The sequence below is a fragment of the Talpa occidentalis genome, unplaced genomic scaffold (assembly GCF_014898055.3).
Source record: "Talpa occidentalis isolate TD23 unplaced genomic scaffold, MPIMG_talOcc4v2.1 talOcc4.15, whole genome shotgun sequence".
NCBI classification, from domain to species: Eukaryota; Metazoa; Chordata; class Mammalia; order Eulipotyphla; family Talpidae; genus Talpa; species Talpa occidentalis.
In genome coordinates, this window is record NW_023601543.1 from 3,489,686 (window position 1) to 3,510,351 (window position 20,666).

The 20,666-nt window shown below is 46.9% G+C and overlaps 1 protein-coding gene across 4 annotated transcripts in view; it reads right to left on the reverse strand.

The window, feature by feature from the left end:
- Nucleotides 1-20,666, reverse strand: part of AFF2 (ALF transcription elongation factor 2) — a 592,529-nt gene that overhangs the window by 64,356 nt on the left and 507,507 nt on the right. For all 4 annotated transcript variants that reach the window (XM_037511844.2, XM_054695516.1, XM_054695515.1 and 1 more), the window contains exon 8: nt 11,715-11,752. In XM_037511844.2, coding sequence (XP_037367741.2) covers nt 11,715-11,752 — 38 coding nt within the window. The remainder of the gene's footprint in view (nt 1-11,714; nt 11,753-20,666) is intronic.

Consider the following 20,666-nt stretch of genomic DNA (forward strand, 5'->3'; position numbering starts at 1 on the left):
ATTGCTGGATTGTATGTTAACCCTCTTTTAAAATTTTTGAGAAACATCCACACCGTGGGCCTCCCTGATGGCACAGGCAGTTGAGCACAGCGTTGTGAAGCTGTCCGCAGCCTCTGTAGTGCCGGTTCAATCCCTGCTGGCCGCGGAGCAACCCACATGGTGCAGCAGCCCTCTCCTGTCTAGCCCACTGCTCCCCTCAGCAGTGTATTCCGTCAGTCTGCCTGTTCTGTTCCCCACTCGGTCTCTGGTGAATCCTCTCACCCCCACACCTCTGGCCTGTACCCCAGTTCTTGTATGCATAATCTTTTTTTTTTTTTAAAGAAACATCCACACCATGTCTCATTAGTTGCCATACCAATCGATATTTCAACCAATAGGAAGCACCTAGAACTTTTGACCAACCCAGATCCCATGTGAATGGCATGACGAGGCCCATTCCTAGCAGTAATCTCATGTGGTCTCTCTCATCACACAAGGATCATATTATGCCTGGCGACATTTCCTGTGAAGGGTTCTTGTGCTCTCCTAATTCCTTGACAGTCATTCTCTCCATGAGCTGTAGTTCCATTAACAAAACGACTTCGATAAGGAGAGCACTTCTTTCCCCAGGCCTCTCAAATAGCAACAATGGAGATACAGCTCTTGTTTTCCAACCGTGATTTCATTTTTATTATTCATTTGTTGCATTATTCCTGTTGGGGGGAAATCTGAGGTACAGTTATGATTTTTGTCACAGTAAGAATCATTTCAAGGGTCTGAGTTCAGAAGGCGTCACAATATGCTTTCACTTGAAAGACAAATCCAATTTGACATGAAGTTTCATTATGAAGAAAATGTTACATGTGATGACACTGGTTATTGAAAATTGAAATGAAGTGAGAGGAAGCTGACACCAATGTGTATGAGATTCTGCTTTCTTTGAATGACACAAAGAACTCAATACATCTAATCATCTCCGTTATGCCCACTGGGAGCCGAGCTCCGCCAATATTGCACGAGGTTGCTTCTTGATGGCTGGAAAGCTGAGTATTAAGCCACATGCTACTTACATCAGTAGTTAAAAAGCTTTGTGTGACTGCTGGATCCTGGGAATTGTTTTACTTCCCTGCTCTTGGTTAAAGTAAATAATAGTAATAATCCAGGCACAAAATTCATAAAAGAAAGGGAGCAGCCAGTCAGCACAGGCCGACACTGCCTTTTCCACTTAATGTCTGAATTATTACAAACCCAGGAGTCAGCATCAGGCACATCATCTCTGATCGAGTTTTCTTGTGCTCTGACAAGGGGCCTATGCTGAGACTTTTAACAGAAACACAGCCCAGAATCTCCTTTCTCCTTCCTGTTACAGGTTTTGCCTAAGAAGCTCGAGGGCCCAGATGCAGTACATACTTGGGTGAGACGGCCCTCTGCTCTGTTTCCCTCTCTTGTTCATAAAAGTATCCTTTCTGGCTCCCCCATACCCCCAACTCTCCTGCCTTCATGAATGGAATCCGTTTCTGAATAGCCTTCCTCCAGCCTCCAGAATCAAGGCCAGCCCAAGGTTCCCAGAGTCCTTGAGTTGTGGCTTCTCTATAAGTTTCCCCTTCCCTCCCGCCGCGCCCCCCCCCCGCACCCCCCACCCCGCAGCCTCCACGTGTTCTGCCTATAATATTCACAGTTTCCACTTGGTGGAGTTTGGGGGCTGGGGGACAGTTCTGACTTTGGGTCTCCTGCTTAGCCGTGCTGCACTGTGCTGTCAAGATAACTCGGGTTCCTTTTATAATTAAAAAAGTCAACAAGCAGGAAATGATTGATGGATGCAGCCTGCGCACAAAGCAGTGCGAGGGCGCCCCCACTGGGGGTGCGGGTCCTCTCCTCCCACCCCAGCCTCCGCAGTCGCCGCTGTCCACCCAGAGTCTCAGGTTCTAGATCATCGCCCAAAACAGCTGCATGACAGGCGTCCTATGAACGGCCACGAGCGCTGCTGCTGTCATTGAAGTATTACACGTGCAGATGAAAAAGCCACAACTGCACTGCTGACCTGTTAGCCAGGAAGGCCCCCAAACAATTCAAAGTCAAGTTCCCTAATATGGCTCCCTCTAGCCTGCCTCAAGGATCACTAATGAATGTGCTGCCCGAATGAACAGCAGGGGCCGGGTCATGTGCCTCTGGCCCCAGCTCCCTGCTCGTCCCCCCACAAAGTTTCCTCTGGAGTATGTTCCTCATCCAGAGGTGATTTTCCAATAAAATCAGCCTCGATTATGGCAAGCATAAGAGCCATCCCTGGGGGAGGAGATCAGGCAATTCAATTCTAGGAAAGGCTGTATGAGGCAAAATTAACCTTGTAGCAGTTATTTCCTGAAACATGCTCTTGCTTTTAGTTTCTTTCACACATATCGATATAAAGTGAGGGACTTTTAAAAAACCCTATCACGGAGACGTGACTAAAGTATTTAATTTCTTACAAATTCATGAAAATAACATGAAATGAAAGAAAGCTTGTTTGGTTGTACAGCTCTGCACAGTTAGTGCCTAAACCCTTTTGGCTAGAAATGTGTGAGGCTCTGTATGTCACACCTTGCTTGAGGGCCTGGCTCCCATGCACTGGCCACTCTGGAGCTGTCCAACTTCTCGGACAATCAGCCAGTGGACTGTTGGCCAGCAGAGATGGTGTGGAAGGCTGCCCACGCCATGAAGAGTGAAGTGCGGAGGAAGGGGAGATGGTAGCTTCTCGGATGCCCCAGTTCTGAGGAGGCGCCTCCTGTGGGGCCATCCTGCTCATTTCTGAATATGAAGAAGATGGTGTTTCAAAGAGAGAAATAGCCTGTGTTGCCTCTGTTAGCTGAATGGCCTGGTTTGTTGTCCCACAGTGACAGAAATGTGGCCTTTGTCATTCTTGAAAATGGCTAATGGCATCAAAGGCTACTGCCCATGCAGAGCCTCCACCCATAGGGAGGCGACACCTTGTCCCCATGCCTCCCCTTCAAAATCAAGAGCGGCAACACAGCTTGAGTAGGAAGGAGGGCGGAACTAGGCCCAAGGAGACTTAAAGCTCACTTGCAAATGCCTCCAAGATAAACCAAGATGGAATAGAGATTACTTTCAAAGAAAGCTTGATTTCTTCCCAGAAAAAAAGTCAGTAACTCCCATGAGGGCTAATAAGGGGTTCGACAATGGATGGTCAGAGGGTCCTGTGAAGTCACCCTTTCTCTGAGGCTAAACTCATTCTCACACTCAACTATGTTGCTTGCGCCTCAGATGGAATGTCTAAACTCACTCACTCAACAAATATTGAGCTGCCGCTACATGCTGGGTAGCATCCGAGGTGCTGGAGTTACAGCAGTGAGTGAGACAAAATTCTCAGACAGGCCGCATTTCTGCATGAGGTAACACTTCAAGACACTGATAGATGATGGACAGACAACAAGATTGAGAGACGTGCATTCGGTGCAATGACAGTTGCTGAAGAGGAGAAATAAAGTAGGTACGGGGGTGGGAAGTGGCTATGTTGAGGGCTTCATGTTTTGCATGGGGTGTGGTCTAGCCCTGTGGCTCTTGCACAAAACCTACTAACCAGAGAAAATCACTGTTATTTGGAAGCAGCCATTGCCTTGCTGGCAATGATGCCACTCTCTCAGCATCGATGGCTGAGTCGCCAGTTTCAACTAGTTTTCAAAAGTTAAAGCCACATTCAAAGATCTACCTCCCATGGCCAAGGACCAGCAGGCTGGCCGTGCGTGCGGAAGAGGGCATTCTTGAACAGGACCTCCCCGCAGGCTTTGCACTGCCACCCCAACCCCTCAGCTCTGCCGCTGCATGGCAGCCCTCATTTGGGTGGACCTTACAACACACAGTCTTGTGTAGTTGTGTCACCTGTGTAAACAGGTATTTCTCAGGGCTAGCACACAGGAGGGCGAGGGCTCCTGTTTTCTTTAAGCATCTTCCTTTATAACTTTGTGCTGAGGACATCAAGTCCATTCCTGGAAATAGGTGGGGTTTAAAGTACATACAAGTGTGTGTGTGGAGAGGAGACCATGCACACGTAGCTTTAAACCAAGTGTGCTAACATGTCTGATTTGCTTAGAGCACCCTTGCATCATGTTTTGGGGCAAGTTAAACTTCTACTCCGTGGCACGCAGCTGGAGGGGGAGAGGCGAGGCAGGTATGTTCGTGTGCGAAGACACTATTGTCGGCAGGTTCCCGGCAACCAGCTCTGCAGGGTGAGGTGAAGCAGAGACCAAGAGTCTGAAGGAGCCCGTTGGCGGCCGCGGGCCTGCCCGGCCAGACTCCCACAGGGCTCGCATGGAGGGAAAGAGACCAGATGACGCCTCTGAAGAAAAATAAGCAAAACGCCACAGGCTGCTGTGAAATCTCACTTGTGAGAAGAGGGTGCTGAGAGAGGGCGGAGGGCAGCTGAAGTCACAGGGCGGTGAGGACAGAGGAACGGAGCCCTGCTCGCTCTCAGCGCCCGGTGCCGCGGGCACCTGCTTCGGTCATGCCCAGTCAGGAAGAAGTTCTCTCTCGGTTCTCCTAATATTCATTCCTGCATCGCCCCCAAAGTTGGGCGCCTTTTCCGGTGCTTCTTGGCATCTTCTGTGAATTTCTTCTTTGAACCTCTGTTCATTTTCTATTGTGCTTGGTTTCTTTTCATCATCATAATTATATAGAAATAGAAATAGAAATAGAAATGCATATCTATGTACATAGCTCCGTTTATTCCCTGTAGTCATCTGTCAATATTTTCTTTGATGGCTTTGGCCATACAGGAAGACCCAGATTAGGAAAATACTCTCTCCCAGTTCCATTATCCTTGTGATTTTTCTGTTTAGATCTTTAATTCACCTAGAAATTACTTTTGTGTATGGCGTGAAGCTGGAAATCAGACTTCATTTTTTTTTCCCCAAACGGTTATTAAACAAATACAGTCCACCTATTGGATATACAGAATATATACCCATTTTCCAATGACTTGAAATGCTGCATTTATCATATTTAAAGTCCCAGATGGACACTGAGAGAAAGATTTGAGAATTTCTGTTCTGTCTGGCTCTCCTTCACCACCAGCAACTCTATCTTGGATTTTCAATGACTGCGGTGTGAAACATCTTCCTGTGGAGGAACAGTATATCCCTCTACCCCCCGTTTTACATTGGTTACCTAGATAACTAGTGTTGGTTTAGGCAAAAACTTCAATAAAGCAGAAGCTATGCGTGTCTTACTTCAGTCTCTGGCCAAAGTGAGTCATTTGTATAGTTCAGTCCCCACCCGTGCCCCAAACTAGAAGTCAGCTAACTCATGACCCAAGCTCCTGACTTTGACCTTGCTCTGCAGTCAGTGAAGGACTAACGGGCTGTCTGGAGTCCCAGGTGCAGTCCCCACAGAGGCATGTGTCATTTCCCTAGAAAGAAAAATAGCCCTACTGTGTTCTTAGCTTTGTGGCTGACAAAAACACATTCAGGATTTGTATGTCTGTAAAACAAATTCAGAAAAAAAAGCTGAAATAATTGTATGGTTGCATCGTGACTAAGTTACAGTATCTTATGTTGCCTGGATGTTTGAATAAACGCAAAGGAATCGCATGAAAGGAAAATTTATAAAAATGCTAGCAACCATCAAGGGACCAGCTGGGTGCTTGGAGGAAGCCTTCAGGAGCTGAGATTTACATGAAAGGCCAAAGAGAAGGATTAGCCAGATAGAATCAGAAAGTATTTGATATGTCTATTTCTCTGCAAACAGTTTTTAAAGGGCACCTTCTAATCCCTCCCCTAACTCTGACCTTGAACTTTCTAGAATAAAAGAATCCTTTTTAACATTTTCTTAGCTTTGTCTCCATTGCAGGCTGTCCTCTTCATGCCAACAGTGGGGCCCAGTCATTGCCAGCATGGTGCCTTAGGGCTCCTGGCACAGCAGCTACCCTTTCGCTTCTTTTCTCTCAGGCCACTCACAGAACTGGTTTTTCCTGCTACTGGGAAAAATACCCGCTCTCTTTAGCTGCCTCTGCCTACCAGACATTGTCCACGACATGGCTTCTGCTTTCTTCTCCGAGGAGGAATGCCTTTGACCAGTGCTGCTCTGCACTCCTGAATGGCCTCACCCCTGCTGGTCACCAGAAGACTCCTGCTGAGCTAGGTGGAGCCTCCCCCAAGCAGTGGTCTCTCCTTCCTCTAGGCCTCAGTCCCAGGGCCGGCTATTCTGTTTCCCTACTGGGGGTGAGGACTTTCAGGGCAGGGATGCCATCTTACTCATCTGCCTCTCAACTGAGCCTGGCACATAGTCGCTGCACAATTTGCTCGTGACAGGAATACATGGGATAGCTTGCTTACATTACTAGTTGATTGTCAGCTCTGAAAGAGTGCTGAATGATGGCGTGCACTAAAATTTAGGAGCAACTCATGTGCTAAGCACTGAGTTCACTTGCATGGATGGACTGAATTCACACAAGTGAATTCTCGTCTGAGCGCCAAATGCTAAGACACGGGGTCAGAAAGTTGCATGATTCTTATAAAGAGCTGGATAAAGAGGGATGTATGGATATGTGGCTTAAATTTAAGTTCCTTTAAAGCGGAGTGATTCCACATCTGCCGGCTTATTGGAGTCCCCTCACCTTCACCAACAAATGTGTGCTGCTTATTTTCATTTCACTGTCATGGTTATTAGAATGTTAATTTGCCACCTAAAGAAGCAACGTTCTCATAAAGCTTTTGGGAAGGTGAGTGATGGCAACGAGACAAGTTGACATGCTTGAAGTTCTGAAGAAATTCTTCTTTGCAGACACAGATTTAACATTACCCACGCTGTACACATTGTTAAAATGCCTGTAAACTTACAAAATTGTTCGTTTTTGAAACATGTGATGCCGTATTCTAAGAAAATAAACTGGTACACAGAGTTAGGTAGCATGACTTTAAAAGCCAACAAATTTTGTAGGCACTGGTAGTGAACGCACGTGCCCTGGGAGGTGACGAGGAGGCGGCAGTGGGTCCAAAGTGGAAAGACTTTCTCTGGCTCTCAGTTGTCTCTGCTGACGTCACCTAGATGATTCAACTCTGATGACCAATGAATAGGTTCAGAAAAGTCCACAAATGTGTGCACCTGTCACCAGCTGCGAGGATATTCAGTGGAACCTTCTGCATCCAACTTCAGCTCGCCGGACAATGTAAAGAGTGTGGTTTACACCGTGATCTAGAAAAAGGTTTTATGGCTCTTTTTCCTTCAATTACCCTTAAAATTGCTAGAGCACATTGGCCGTTGGCTGCTCTCGTGTGGATGTGGTTGGGAGCCCGCCGTCTGGGTGACCACTACTGGGGCCAGGAGGCTCACTGGGGTCTGCTGGCATTCAGGAATTTCATTTGGAGGGACGTAACCCTAAATTTGCCTTCCCTTCATGGAGGATTGCTCCTCTGGGCATTCATAATACATAGAAATTATTTGGAGTGTGACACTGTGAAAGAGACACAGGAGATAGTTTATCATTTTAATACGTGGGGGATTCCCTTCCTTTCCATGGTTGAATTTTTAAATCTGCTCACTTGGAATATTCTCATTAGAGGCTGGATGTCAGTTACTAGACCCCAGGTTTCTCAGGCGGCCCGCAGAGGGCAAGCCCCCGGGAGCTCACTGAGCTCCCCACAGGCTGTGCCGTCCAATTCTGCATTCCCCGAATGCCTGCCCTTCCGGATCGAGCTGTCCTGTGCTCCTGCACTTCTGGGCGACCCTGGTGAGCTGCAGTGGTGCTCCGGGAAAGGCCTGTGGTCACGTGCACCAAGCTTTCTTGATGCTCGGGCCTCTTTGTCCTAAAGGAGCTAGTCCCAGAAGACCGGTGTTGGGCCAAGCCCCGCACAGAACCAGCTGCTGCGGCGAGCCCAGCGAGGGACACTGGCCATCTGCAAAGTCACCTTTGGCTGTACCTTCAGCCGAAGGGTCCATGCCACGTCCTTGCAGTCACACGGCTCTCCTAGCCTATCTCTTTGCAACCCGGGCGGTGTGGCTTTTTGCCCTCTGTGCACAAATACACAAGACAGAAAGGGTGGGGGGAGGCACTAGGTGTGCATGTGGGCGTGCGTGTGTGTACACAGAAACACAGGCGCTAACACGCAATTTATGACATATGTGCTCGTGTGCACATACACCAAACTTCACCAGAATGAGTACACTTTTAATGATCATGATTATGAAACAGGATTTCAGGCTTTGCCCCTCTTTTACAGAGATGACCCATGTAAATAACCTAGCTGAGGTGCGTGCCAAGGAAGGCTACGCCATTTCATACCCCACGCTCGTGTCAGATTCAGGGGTGTCTCCGAGGCCGAGAGACACTGCTGTGTTCACTAACTAGGGGACTCGTGCATGATGGCCCTTCAGTAACACGTTAGAGCTGGTCAATGCTGTTCGACTCACCACACTCATCTCTTCCATCGGGATAAGTCCCGAGGGCCTCAGCCACCAGTTCTTCCAAACTCAGTTTCCAACCCGACCTTCAACAGCCGATCACCTCAGGTCCAGAGTCACAAAGCAGATTCTTAAAGTCCTTGTGCAAATGTCCCCCCACCCCACCCCGATCCCTTTTCTTAGAGCTTCCTTCATCCTTTATCCGGCCTCCACTTAAACCTCTCTATCTTGTGTTTAGTTCTTTACAAACTGATTTTCTCTCTCCTACTGGACTCAAAACTCCTCGAGGGTAAGACCTGTGTCACCTTTATTTTCATTTTCCTCTTCATCTATCACTGTCCCCAGAATGCTGGGGGATCCTCCATAAATATTTCTTGGATGGCTAAATGAATAATGCCCACACGTCATGGTCAGGAGAATCTTGGTGGCTATTTGTCACATTCAATGATGAAACCGCCCCATCTAGAAGATGGATCGGTTCCTAGATAAAGCTGTAGTTTGCTAAGCAGAGTGGATTCTGATCCTGATTTGTGAAAGTCAACCACCATCTTGTTCAACGTTGTTTGAAAGTGTAAAGCAAGTGAGAGTTTTCTGCTTGGTAACCGATCTCTCTTTTCCCCTCTCCTTTCTCTTCGCCTCTCCTCTCTTCGCTCTCTTTTTTGGTAACAGATGTCAACCTCAGTTAGATTCAATTCAACTTATTAGTGCATGGCTTTTAGCCAAAAGCAATTCGCATTTGCAGAAGTGTACTATCACATATGTCTTAATAACAGAAATGTGTTTTTGAAAAAAAATGTATGTGCTAAGTCACATATGGTGGAAGAAATCTGTACATCGCTTCGGCTCTGTTCTCACAATGAAAGCTTGGAGATAATTGCTACAGAACATTAACATACAAGTGAAATCCTCTGACACATTAAAGAGCCACAGTTTGAACATACTAATCAAGCTCTGATAGCGGCATGGTTCCAATAGACTGAGAAATACGCTGGCATCTCCTGTCCTGATGGCTGATTTTAGGAACATTCAATTGAGTCTTACCCTCAGAGGTAATATTTTATGTTTCAAGGTAAAGTCATTAGTGTATCCAGGTACATTATGTGCTTACATTCACTAAGCATATATTTAATTTCTCCCTTATATGGAGTGTAATTAATGTGTACCACAGCTCCCTACAGTGATGAAAGCAGCTTACAACCATGAAGGTATTAAAAATAAATTGAACAAGTGGTTGAGAAATAGGGAGGGGGAGGGAACCTTTAGAGAGGAAAATATACAAAGCAAATGGATATTGTAAGTCACTTGCCATCGTTCTAATTGAAAGCTCACTTAGCCTTAGATCTTGGGAAGTAAGAGAATTTCAGAAAATGCAGATGCCTTTCACAATATATCCATCTAGATACAACTCGAGAGACTAGAATGTGTTGTACATGCGTCTCTGCTGCTTGCCGAGGTGTCGCTGCCTTGTCAAAGGAGCTCATGTCCAAACGATTTTCAAAGACAGTAGATTAAGAGTGGTGTTTCTGTACTGAATGGGATGGGGGAGGGAATACTTCTACCCCACAAAGTTCTGAACATATGATAAATACTCAATATTTTAAAGGTCAAAAAGAATAAGTGGGGAAAGGAGTGATAGCTCAACCTTCCCGGCCATGGAAAAGTTTACGCCTGTGTATTTTTCTTCCCGACCTACTAAAGCAAAGGGCAGTAAACTTCCTCTGCAAGCCATCACATAGAATATATTTATGGCTCTGCGGTCTGTACAGTCCCCGATTCAACCACTCAACTCTGCGATTGTAGCAGAAAACAGTCACAGACAATATGGAAACAAGTGAGTGTAGCTGTGTGCCAATAAAACTTTATAGGCACTAAAATTTAAATTTCATATAATTTTCACATGTCACATATTGCACAAAGCGTTCATCTCTTGAGTTTCCCCAACCATTTGCCAAATTCTGCACCAGGGGATGGCTTCAAATCACACGTCTACTCATCTCCACCAATTTGTGTTGAGAACGAAGCTATAAATGATGCCTCCAGACCTTAACTTTTCCAGCAAGCCTGCATACTGCCAGCTTGTAGGATGTGATATGTCTGTCCCATCAAGGGTCAATATTTCCAGTCCTCCAGCCCTGGTCACACCCCTTCTGAGCTGGGGCACCCATCTGCATGTGGGTAGACCGGAGGGCAAGGCAGACGTGCAGTCAAGCTGACACGATCACTATGTTCTGAAGCCCTGGCGTCATTGGTTCAGGCCTCTAATTCACAGAGTTCGTCTGCCAGGGGCCCCTAGTAGAGAAGCCTTTTAGGTAAGCAGGCAGAAAAGAAATCAGGCTGCAGAGATCTGAACCCCAACGAAACCCGCAGCCAAAAACTCCCTAACTAAAAATCCTCTTGTAGCACAATCAAATCCAGAGGCTACAGAAGCCAATAAGGACTATCCTGTGGCCTAAGAAAAGTAAAGCCGAAGCCCACAAAACTGGGCAGAGTTAATTCCTTCACAGAACACAAGCAGCCCTCTGGTCATTCCTGCTATCTGGCCATTCTCCCAGAAAGTATTTGACATCGACTTCTCACTTCTGCACTTGGAACTCCTGGTGATGGAAGTCGGCAGACATAAATCAACACGCAGTTTCCAGACACGTGATGTTGCCAGACCAATAACACGCAGCCAAGAGAGCAGGTCTTCCCTGGGCCACGTGGCTGGCAGCCTGGTATGTGTGATAACGCGGCAGTCAGAGGCCGCTGACCCAAATGACAAGACAGGCATGTTTCTGAATTTGAAAGTCTCCCTTCTGGGATAAGCCAGGGTGTCTAAGACATACTATATTTAAAAAGAGTGCTGTGCAACTTGTTTATAATTGAACAGTGCCCCATCAGATGCCCTGGGAACAGTTCTCTGTTAGCTGGGAAAACGTTCATTAAATATATTCGCATCAGCTTTTCATGAAGGGAGCAGGAGGCCTGGGTGCTGAGGTGCATGCCTCCCATGGGGCTTGTCGCTCGCTGCTGCCCTGGCATGTCTGTCATAGGCCCAGGGCTCACAGGACGTAGCCTCGAATATGAATAGGATGGTATTTGGCATCTCTTCCTGGAGGGCATGGACTAACTTAACATAAACTGGACACACACCCGGGGCACTTGCTCATCAGACCAGAGAGGAAAAATATGAAAGCCTGTCCCTGGTCACTGGAGGGGTTCTTTGTTCTTTTTGTGCTGGCGTTTTGCTCTTCAATTGTCATGAACAGGGACTAACTTAAAATCGAAGGCCTCTTTTGTGACCTTTTTTCACATGCAGGGAATCCATTCACATTAAAATTTCGAACGAATAAAAAAAATGAACTTACTTCACAGGATTATTCTTAGGTTTTGCCTTTTCAACAGCCTGTAAATAGAAGGGGAAAATGCAATTAGACATTAGTCGGCATAATGTTTGCAACTAGATACCAAAACCATAAACAATATAAAAGGCTCTTCAGAAACTTAAGGTGCTAACCAAAGGTGGCTGCAGGAGATGGGCAGACTGCAGACACAGAAAGCTATTTTCCTTCTTTCCCCTTCCCTAAGGATGTGGTCATTCATCCAGAGGCAGCTTTTAGACCCTGTCAGGGCTCCTGGGGAAGTGCCGGAGGAGCAAGGCCTGCAGGTTCTTAGCTGGCCTCTTGCATCCTCTCCTAGGGGGCCGGATGGGGCTGCCGCAGAGGGAGGAGGTGCAGTGGAACGGCTGTCCGTATGTTCTAGGTTCACGTGAGGGAACGCTTCAGCCTGCGTCACTGTGGACACCTGGCTGCACCTTCGGCAGGACAGAGCAGCCCAAGAGGACAATTCCAAAATCAGTTTCATTAGCAGACACCAGAAAAGGGCAAGGGACGAGTGAATGTTTGGACCCGCTTCTTCCTGTGGAATCTTTAAGAAAACAAACGCCAAATCACCAAAATGAGGAAATTTCTCTGGGCCTCTCGGCCTGCATCGCCTTAGATATGGAGCCTGGTTCCAGTTTATTGCTGAACTCATTGATCTGTATTCAGTCCATTTATCATTCATGAAAAGAGCTAGTGATCTTCACAGTATATTAGAAGAAACAACTCAGATCATCTGTCAACAGCCCTCTTCTTTCTGTTTCCCTCTCCACAGGGATTGCATCTCCTTCGATTCTTCTGGAATTAAAATGTTGCTAAGCAACACAGCTGGGGGCGCTGATGGCAGAATGGCTACAGTCTATCAAAGTGTTTAAGCACCTGGAGGGTTTTAGTGATGATTTTTTTTCATACTTCTGTAGCATAATTATGTAATCAGAACCACACTAGTGCTGCCCTAGACTTTCTCAGGCATTAGAAATAACATTTAACGCAGGGAGTGCCGAAGCAGTGGCTTGACAACTCAGGGTGGTTCAGGCCTTTTAAAAAGTATCCATTTGGAGACCTTCATATTTGGGAATCCTGGAGGTGGGTGAGGGTTTAAGAGATGAAGAAAACCCCACTGTAAATCATACTGCAGAGGCAACCCTTTGCCACAGACACAACTTTTCAGCTAACATTGGACATGGCATTCTGGGACACCACTGCGCGCGCATACGGAATCCTAAGCAGAACAACTCAATGCACACAGAAGCGATTACTTTTTATAATATTTTTTTCTTTATACATACAAGAACAGAGGTGCAGGCCAGAGGTGCAGGGGGTGAGAGGATTCCCCAGAGACAGAGTGGGGAACGGAACAGGCAGACTGACTGAAGTACACTGCTGAGGGGAGCAACGGAGAGACAGGAGAGGTCTGCTGTGCCAGGGATCGAACTCAGGACGAGGCAGTGATTGTGCTGAGATTTAAACCCCAGGCTGCCAAGGAGGCCCCGGAAGTGATTACTTTTTAAATGAATGAGACACTTTCCAGCTTCAGACATCAGTGCTGGAAATCTACATCCTTCTCTTCTATTAAGTCTCAGGTTCCACTGTAAGATACATGCCCATTCATATCCGGGCACTTTTTTTTGGCTTGGAAGTCAAAACTCATTTTCTCGCCATCTGTGTGTGAGGTTGAATTTTGGCAAGTGGTAAAATAGTAAGAAAGCTGTGGAAAGCTGAAGAAAACAGGTGAAAATGATAAAATAAAGAACATGTGGTGGGTGGGGCCAAGTCATGTCTCGGGCATCCCAAGGCATTTGGGATGTGAATGCCTGCCCCGAGTAGTCTGCCTCTTGCACCCTTTTATCTCCTCCAATCCTGGATGCTTTGTAGTGGGGTGTGGTGGCACTGGAGGACACCATTGTGCAAAGCACACGAATCCACTCTTTCCAACCCCTTAAAATGCAAGCATCCGCTCTGGAAGACTTAGGTTACCAAGAAGTCATGGGCATGGCGTACAAGTGGCTTCTGGATGTGATGGGAGGGAGGAGCGTGCTACTGGCAGGAGTCACAGAGGGCAGAAATCAAAGTGACTTAACCTGGCTTTGATTCAGTGACATGTTTTTTGAAAATGTCATCTCCTCTATGCTTCGGGACTGACTGTCAATTAGATCCAGTAATTTTACTTTGATCAGGAGGAACATAATCATGTTTGAGGCCAGTTTCTTTGAAACTTAGGCCTTTCTCTACTGCCATTAGAGGAAAATAACTTCATTCAAATTAATTTTTTCTGGGTGGCTGGGCTATTGATTGAAAATGTCTGTGCCAAGAGGTTCTCTTCTCTTTGAAAATTAACTCAGGAGCATTCTGGAGTCCCAGCAGCTCGTCACCTTTAATCTCTAAACTAAATGGTCACAGAAAGCCACCACCAGACATGACACACAGCTCACAATTTGTGCTCTTCTCTTTCACTGTAAGTGGACTGTTTTAGGCATGCTACAAGACATTAATTAAGAGACTTTGACTTTGACAGAAAGTTGAGTAAATTATTTGTATGCAAACTATATATGCCTCTAAGGTCAAAGAATCAGCCTGCAAAATATAAGGAGAAATTCCTCTTTTGAAATTATGGGACATGAAAGATAAGAAACTGGAAAAACACAGCAAAAGTAATTGTTTGACTTGGTGAAAAATACACAGTTTCGTAGAAGGAAGGGGTGCAGAGAGGAGGGAGCAGAAGGAGGGAAGTGGACAGGACATGGGCACAGAAGCTGTGATTGAGCGGGAGTGAAACAGGGGCACATATGGAGGGGTGAGGCTGTACTCCCCAAATCATATAGTTATGGAAACAACAGACAAATTAAGAATATTGGGGGGAAGGTGAAGACAATTCCAAACTCTACATGCATCCGCCAGAATGTGAGGGAATCCGAAAGAAGTGATGTGCACTGAGCTCAGAGAGGGTGACACACTGGATGCCAGCTCGTTTTGAGTTTAAAAACATACATCAACGTAATCGCAACTGATCGGGAAACGGGCTGGCTCGTTACCAGATACGCTGCTAAGTTGTAATATCTATAATGCTTTCAAAACCTGTATTCCACGTCTCTGCGCCACGATTCCCTAAGATATTTATCATGCCATGGAGGGAGCTCTAGGATCAGAAAGGATGAGAAAAGAAATTTAGACGGCGACCGCATGTACACCAACATGGGCTGGGAGGCACCGGCCTGCAGTTGGGAGCAAACCCCAAAGCACTGGCTTCTAGTCCCAGCTTCCCTGCTCACCGTCACCGCCAGCATGGCCTCAGCCCTGAGGCTGGCACCTCCGAGTCTGAGTCTGCTTCCTCACTTTACCAATGCAGATGCGCACTCCTACCCCTTCTCCATCAACCGTGCTTGTGAGCACCCACCCTAGAAACAGCGCTAGAGAGGTCTAGAAAGCTGTGTGGCTGTCCTGGCAAGGACTGGGATAGCGCTCTGTGCCTCTCTGCAGAGCAGCAGTTCTGAATGAAATGCTTCTGTCAGTTTAGTCCAGCAGGAGGGGGCCCCACCCCCTCCACATTCCCAGCAGCCTTTGCCCGGAGCCTTCTCAGGGACTGGTGGGGGAGCAGGAAGGGTGCCCGGGTGCTGTGGTGCATGAGTGTGTGCGCCTACAGTTCAGTCCCTCTTTCTCTCGCCCTCGAAGCGCCCCTCTTTTCCAGCGTGTCATCTCACCCCTCACTCTATCAGACGGGCTCTTGTTCACTAACATTTGACCATGAGGTTGGGCAGTGCGGAGGCTGCTCTCCCAGGCGGGCACCCTCCGTGCTGTGGCATCTTGAGAAATTATATTCCCAGGAAGAAGGCACTTCTCTCATTCCAAGGAGTGTTTACGAGCTGATTCTCCTCTCATTACCGGTATTGTACTCTTCCTGGCGCCCTGCTAAGCAGCAAATTTATGTTCTCAGGAGGGCCAAGCCGACTAAGGACATGCTCGTAGTTGCTCATTCACTCGATCTATCTTCCTGGAAATGAGAAGGACGTTGTCTTTCTGTTGTTCTGACAATCCTTTCGCTGCACTGAAGCTGAAGTGACTCAGGAATCACGCTGAATGACATGAACTATAAAATCTAGTGTGATCATAAAAACGTAGAAATAATAAAGGAAGGGCGGGAAGGAAGAAGGAAGGAAGAGGCGGACAGAGGGCAGGTGAGCAGGAGGGAGTGGTGGGCGGACAGTGTGTCTGCTGCGTCCCAGCCTCCACAGCTTACTGAACACCCTGTTTCTTCAGGCAGAAAGGGCTGCAGGTGAAGTGTAAGGCAGTTTCTGGCCATTTTTTATAAACTGAGGCAACTTCCTCAGAATTCTGTCCAGTGAGCACATGTCCTTAACTCTGACTCCAGCCCAACAGCGATATACACAACGTGAAAAATCATTGAGAGAATCTTGGGCTTGCAAGAAGCAGGCCGCAAACTGTCATATCCAGACGCAGGACAAGGCTGCCCTGCACCAGGAAATGTATGGGAAGCAAACCACAGCAATCTGTTTCCTGTTCAATGCTGTCGAAGTGAGCAGCCTGACGCCGAGAGACGATGGGGCAGCGGGCCCCCTGACAAGGCTGTGGGCTATGTTTGCAGGTACCTCTGTTTCTCTTAAGCAGTAATAACACTGTCAGTCAAGCATAAAATGGGATTCTCGCAGCACTGCTCCACGTGGCTCCCCCAGCTCCTGCTTACATGTTTCTCCCTGGCACCCTCCTGGCAGACCCTCCCCAGCTGGGTGTGTACACCACGCTTCCCGACGGAGTGAAAAGTCAATCATTCAGAAAATTTCAAATCTCCTGGAGTCAAGACAGAAAACTCAATTGCATTGGCTTTGGGTTTCTATGTTTTACCTTTTTTATTTTCTTTTAGTTTTCATGACCTGTTCTGTGAGACAGGCCCATGCCTTTACTAGCACCATGTACTGGGAAATTGCATCAACCGTCTAGGTTCAGAAGGAAAGTCCTCTATCAAGAAATGAACTCATCATCAGTGTATTCAGAGGGTCCAAAATCAATGCCTACACAATTGGTTAAATCAATTAAAGAGACATATACTGAGAGCACTTGCCCAAATATAAAAATGAATTGCTTAATTACAGCATTTAAATAGATTTCACTGGAATGAATAAAACAGCGAGAGGCTTCTATTACATCCTATAGGCTGGGGTTTCAGCTGGCAGCATGCACGCATAGCTTGAATTGCAGATTAAGAGGAGAGAATGTCACTGGGGCTCTGCAACCCCCAGAAGCCTGCCTGCAGCAGGAACCCGCCCCCCGCCCAGATCCCTGCAAGCCACTAATGGTTGCTGAGAGGGTATGTGGGCCCAGCCTGATTTTGAACCTTGAAACTTGAAGCAAAAACAGGTTCTTTCTCATAAGAGTATTAGGGCCTCCCTGGTGGCACAGGGGTTAAAGACACATTACCATCAAGCTATCACCAGTCACTGTGGCATGAGTTCAATTCCTGGCCAGGGAGCTGACCCACATGGCGCAGCAGACCTCTCCTGTCTCGCCCGCTGCTCCCCTCAGCAGTGTATTTCAGTAGATCTGCCTGTTCTGCTCCCCACTGTCTCTGGTGAATCCTCTCACCCCCCAACCCTGCACCTCTGGCCTGTACCCCAGTTCTTGTATGCATAAATAAATCTTTAAAAATAAAGAGTATTGGGCTTTCCCGTTTTAATTGAGTTCATTGTTTTCTCTGCATAAACAAAGTTGGCCTCTGTTCGACATAATGGGGGCAGGAAAAGAATTTTGATAGGAAGCGATTGGAGGAAGTATGTTCTATGTGGGGGATCCTGAGTCTTACACCCAGTAGTCATTTCATTAACAGTGACTGGATAAGTCACGTGGAGTGATTGTGGCACCCAAGTGGACTGCACATGGCTCTTGTGGAAGTACAGGAGGGTCCCAAGGTCTGTGCTGAGGGAAAAGAGACTTGGGAAGAAAAGCTACTGCACGTGGGAGTCTCAGTGACATCCCGAAGAGAAGGGGTGACATCCAAAGAGAAGGGGGCTTGGAGCAGCACCGCCAGGTGAATGTTCCATCCCGCTTTCTGGCAGAGGCTGAGCCTTCCTCAGTTTTCCCACAGCTGCGGCCAGCTCCATCCTTCCTACCTCTCACCTGGACAGAGCAGGCCCCAGCCGCGCCACTGCTCTGCTGGTCTTCCTGCTCGTAGCCCACCGGATGCTCCTCTCTGATCATAGCACTCTCATTCTCAGACTCCTTCCTGGCCTCCCAAGGCTCCTTGAACTACTTATCAACCTCACCCAAGGCCAGCTGAACAGCCGCCTCATAGCAGACCTTACTTGTCCCTGCATGTAGATGTCATTCACATGGCAACCAGTAGGAGTTTCTTGAGTGTCTGGCCCAAAGATGATGTGCTAACAGGATCCAGAAGTACATATGTTCCATTAAGGGTTTGATCCCTTCAGACTGGCTATTTTGCTGGATAGAAAACCCTTTAGCAAGATTCATTTGTCAACTGGCAATTTTTGTTATAACTCAAGTTTTGTTATATTGTAACTTAATGAAAAATGCACCGTCATTGGTGAAGCTTCTTTCACTCTGAAGAGTCATCTGTCAACACTAATCATTGTCTAGGTACAGTAAATATGGAGATGCCAGGCAGAGCATCTCAGTACTGGTTTGAATTATTTATTCTCCCCATTAGAAGGGCCAATGTAAGTGGCACTTGATTACTCTGTTCCCCTGGTGTTTGTGGATTTGAAAATTCAATTTTTTTCCTCCTAGCCAACCCAAGCCCTCTTGCTGCTGATGCTAGGAGGGCACCCTTCACAAGATGACATATGTCCCTTGGTGAGAGACAGTAAATCAATACCTAGTAGGGGTTCGCTCTTTCTACCATGTGTAACCAGAAAAGTGGGGTTCTCAGTGTATAGTAGATACTCAATGATTAAAGCATCCCAAAGCCTACATGGGAGCAGATGCTGATAATAGATCTTCAGCATTGGTAGGTGATGTGTTTGGGATTTCTGCTCCTTGAGAGTACTGCATCCATCTTTATCCATCTACCAACTACCAACTGACTTCTCCGTGCCCCACCGTCCTTACTAGCAAAATTAGGTAGCTGGAGTAAGGGCTTGACATGGTCACTTTAAGGTCTGGTATCTCCATTTTAATATACATAGTCACATTTCAACATACATAGAGATACTATGTGATCCATGGCTGAATGTGGAACTTGGGTTCTCCGCCATGAGCAAATCCAACATTGATGGGTGTTGATAGGAAATATTCTAAAGGCTGCCATGAGACATGCTGGGAAATGTGGGTCAAGTGCTCACTACAGCTCGGAGAGTTCTGTGGCTGCTACCTGGCCACCCACCTGCATGTCAATGGTCATCTTGGATGGGTCACTCACCTCAGGTGTGGGCACCTCCTCTGTGTGCACACAATGCACATGCTCTTTCTGTTGCTAAATATGACATAGCTGCCTAAGAAAGAGACCTATTGGGCTTTCCATTCAGGACAAGGCTGTGCTTGCAGCCCACCTGGAAGTTTTTTCAGCCATTGGCAGACATTTGGGGACAGGCTAACCCCTTCCTGGGTCCTGAAGCAAAGCTCCAGTAAAATTTTCAAAGCTAGCATATACATTTCAAAATGTTTCATTTTCAGTTTGGTGAAATGCTTCATTACACAGCTTGGACAGGAGATGTTCATATGGCCCTGGAGTTTACTAGAACCCCGATTCAACTCGAGACTTGGAAACGCGAATAAACGTAGGTACTCGAGATAGCTTGCCTGGCACTTGTTGACTAAGGGCTCCGAGACAGAGCCCTCAAGCTCCAAAGGTGAATTTGGGACCCAACTTGGGGTGATGAAGGGGCCCACGGAAGAGAACATGCTGGCACCAAACAAAGAGCGGGGTGAGAGTGGAGAGAGGACCACACCTCGATCCACCTCTTCCAGTCCAGGGGCAGAGACGGGGGCAACAAGGTGACACTTCTTCCTTCCAGTGCTTCCTTTCAAATGGACTTAGCGGTCCCCAGCATCCCAGAGGAGGCTGCTACTCCTGTCACCCTCTCTTCAAAGCCAGACACGTGCTGTGTGCTCTTTATGGACAAAGGCCGCGGGCGCCCCGTCGTACACGAGAGCTATGGATCTGAACATAGCAGTTCGGACCCATTTCTGTTTCCTCCTGGCTCTTGTCTGTTCAAAGTCATGGTGAGAAAAGTGTTAAGATAAGCAAAATGGCCACTGGCTCTGTGCCTGAAATGCTCCCAGAGAGAACTCATCATGTGAGCACAACCTGGAAGGACGCGGCGCTTCTCTGCACCTCTGTGCATGCGGCAAATATTCTTGGGATTACAATAAAAAGGCTATGTATTGACAGTACAGGTCAAAATATTTGGTGCTAAAAGCAGAAGACCTAATTACAATGAAAAAACGCAGCGTGCAGGTTTCTAAACAGTCACAGACTTGCCTTGAGCATATTAAAAATCACATCATCCAAAAGCCCTAAGCAGTTTCTTATTAATCTAGTCTCTGTGCTAATACAGTCAAATGGGAAACAAAATCTTGGGACTAGGAAGGCCAATGTTATTCTATTAACCTTATATGTTATCCTATTTACTTTCCTGTCTTTAATGAATAAATTAAAAGGTCCTCTCATTCTCTAATTGCCCGATGGAGTACGAGAATGTGCTGCTTTTATTCAGCTGAATTCTGCGGCCTTCACAGCCCAAACACTATCATTTTGTGGGGGATTTCAATGAAAGGCAATGACAGATAAACTGTTTACATTAAAAGACTCTCTCAAAGTTATTTTGCACCTGGTTTCATCCTAATCCATCTGCTGTTTCTAGAGCTCTGACAGGCTGACCCCTCTCGCTGTCATTACTGAAGGCTGATAACAAAGTAAATGGAAATGGAGTGAAACCTTGGGGAGGTAACAACTTGTTCAGCATGATGAGG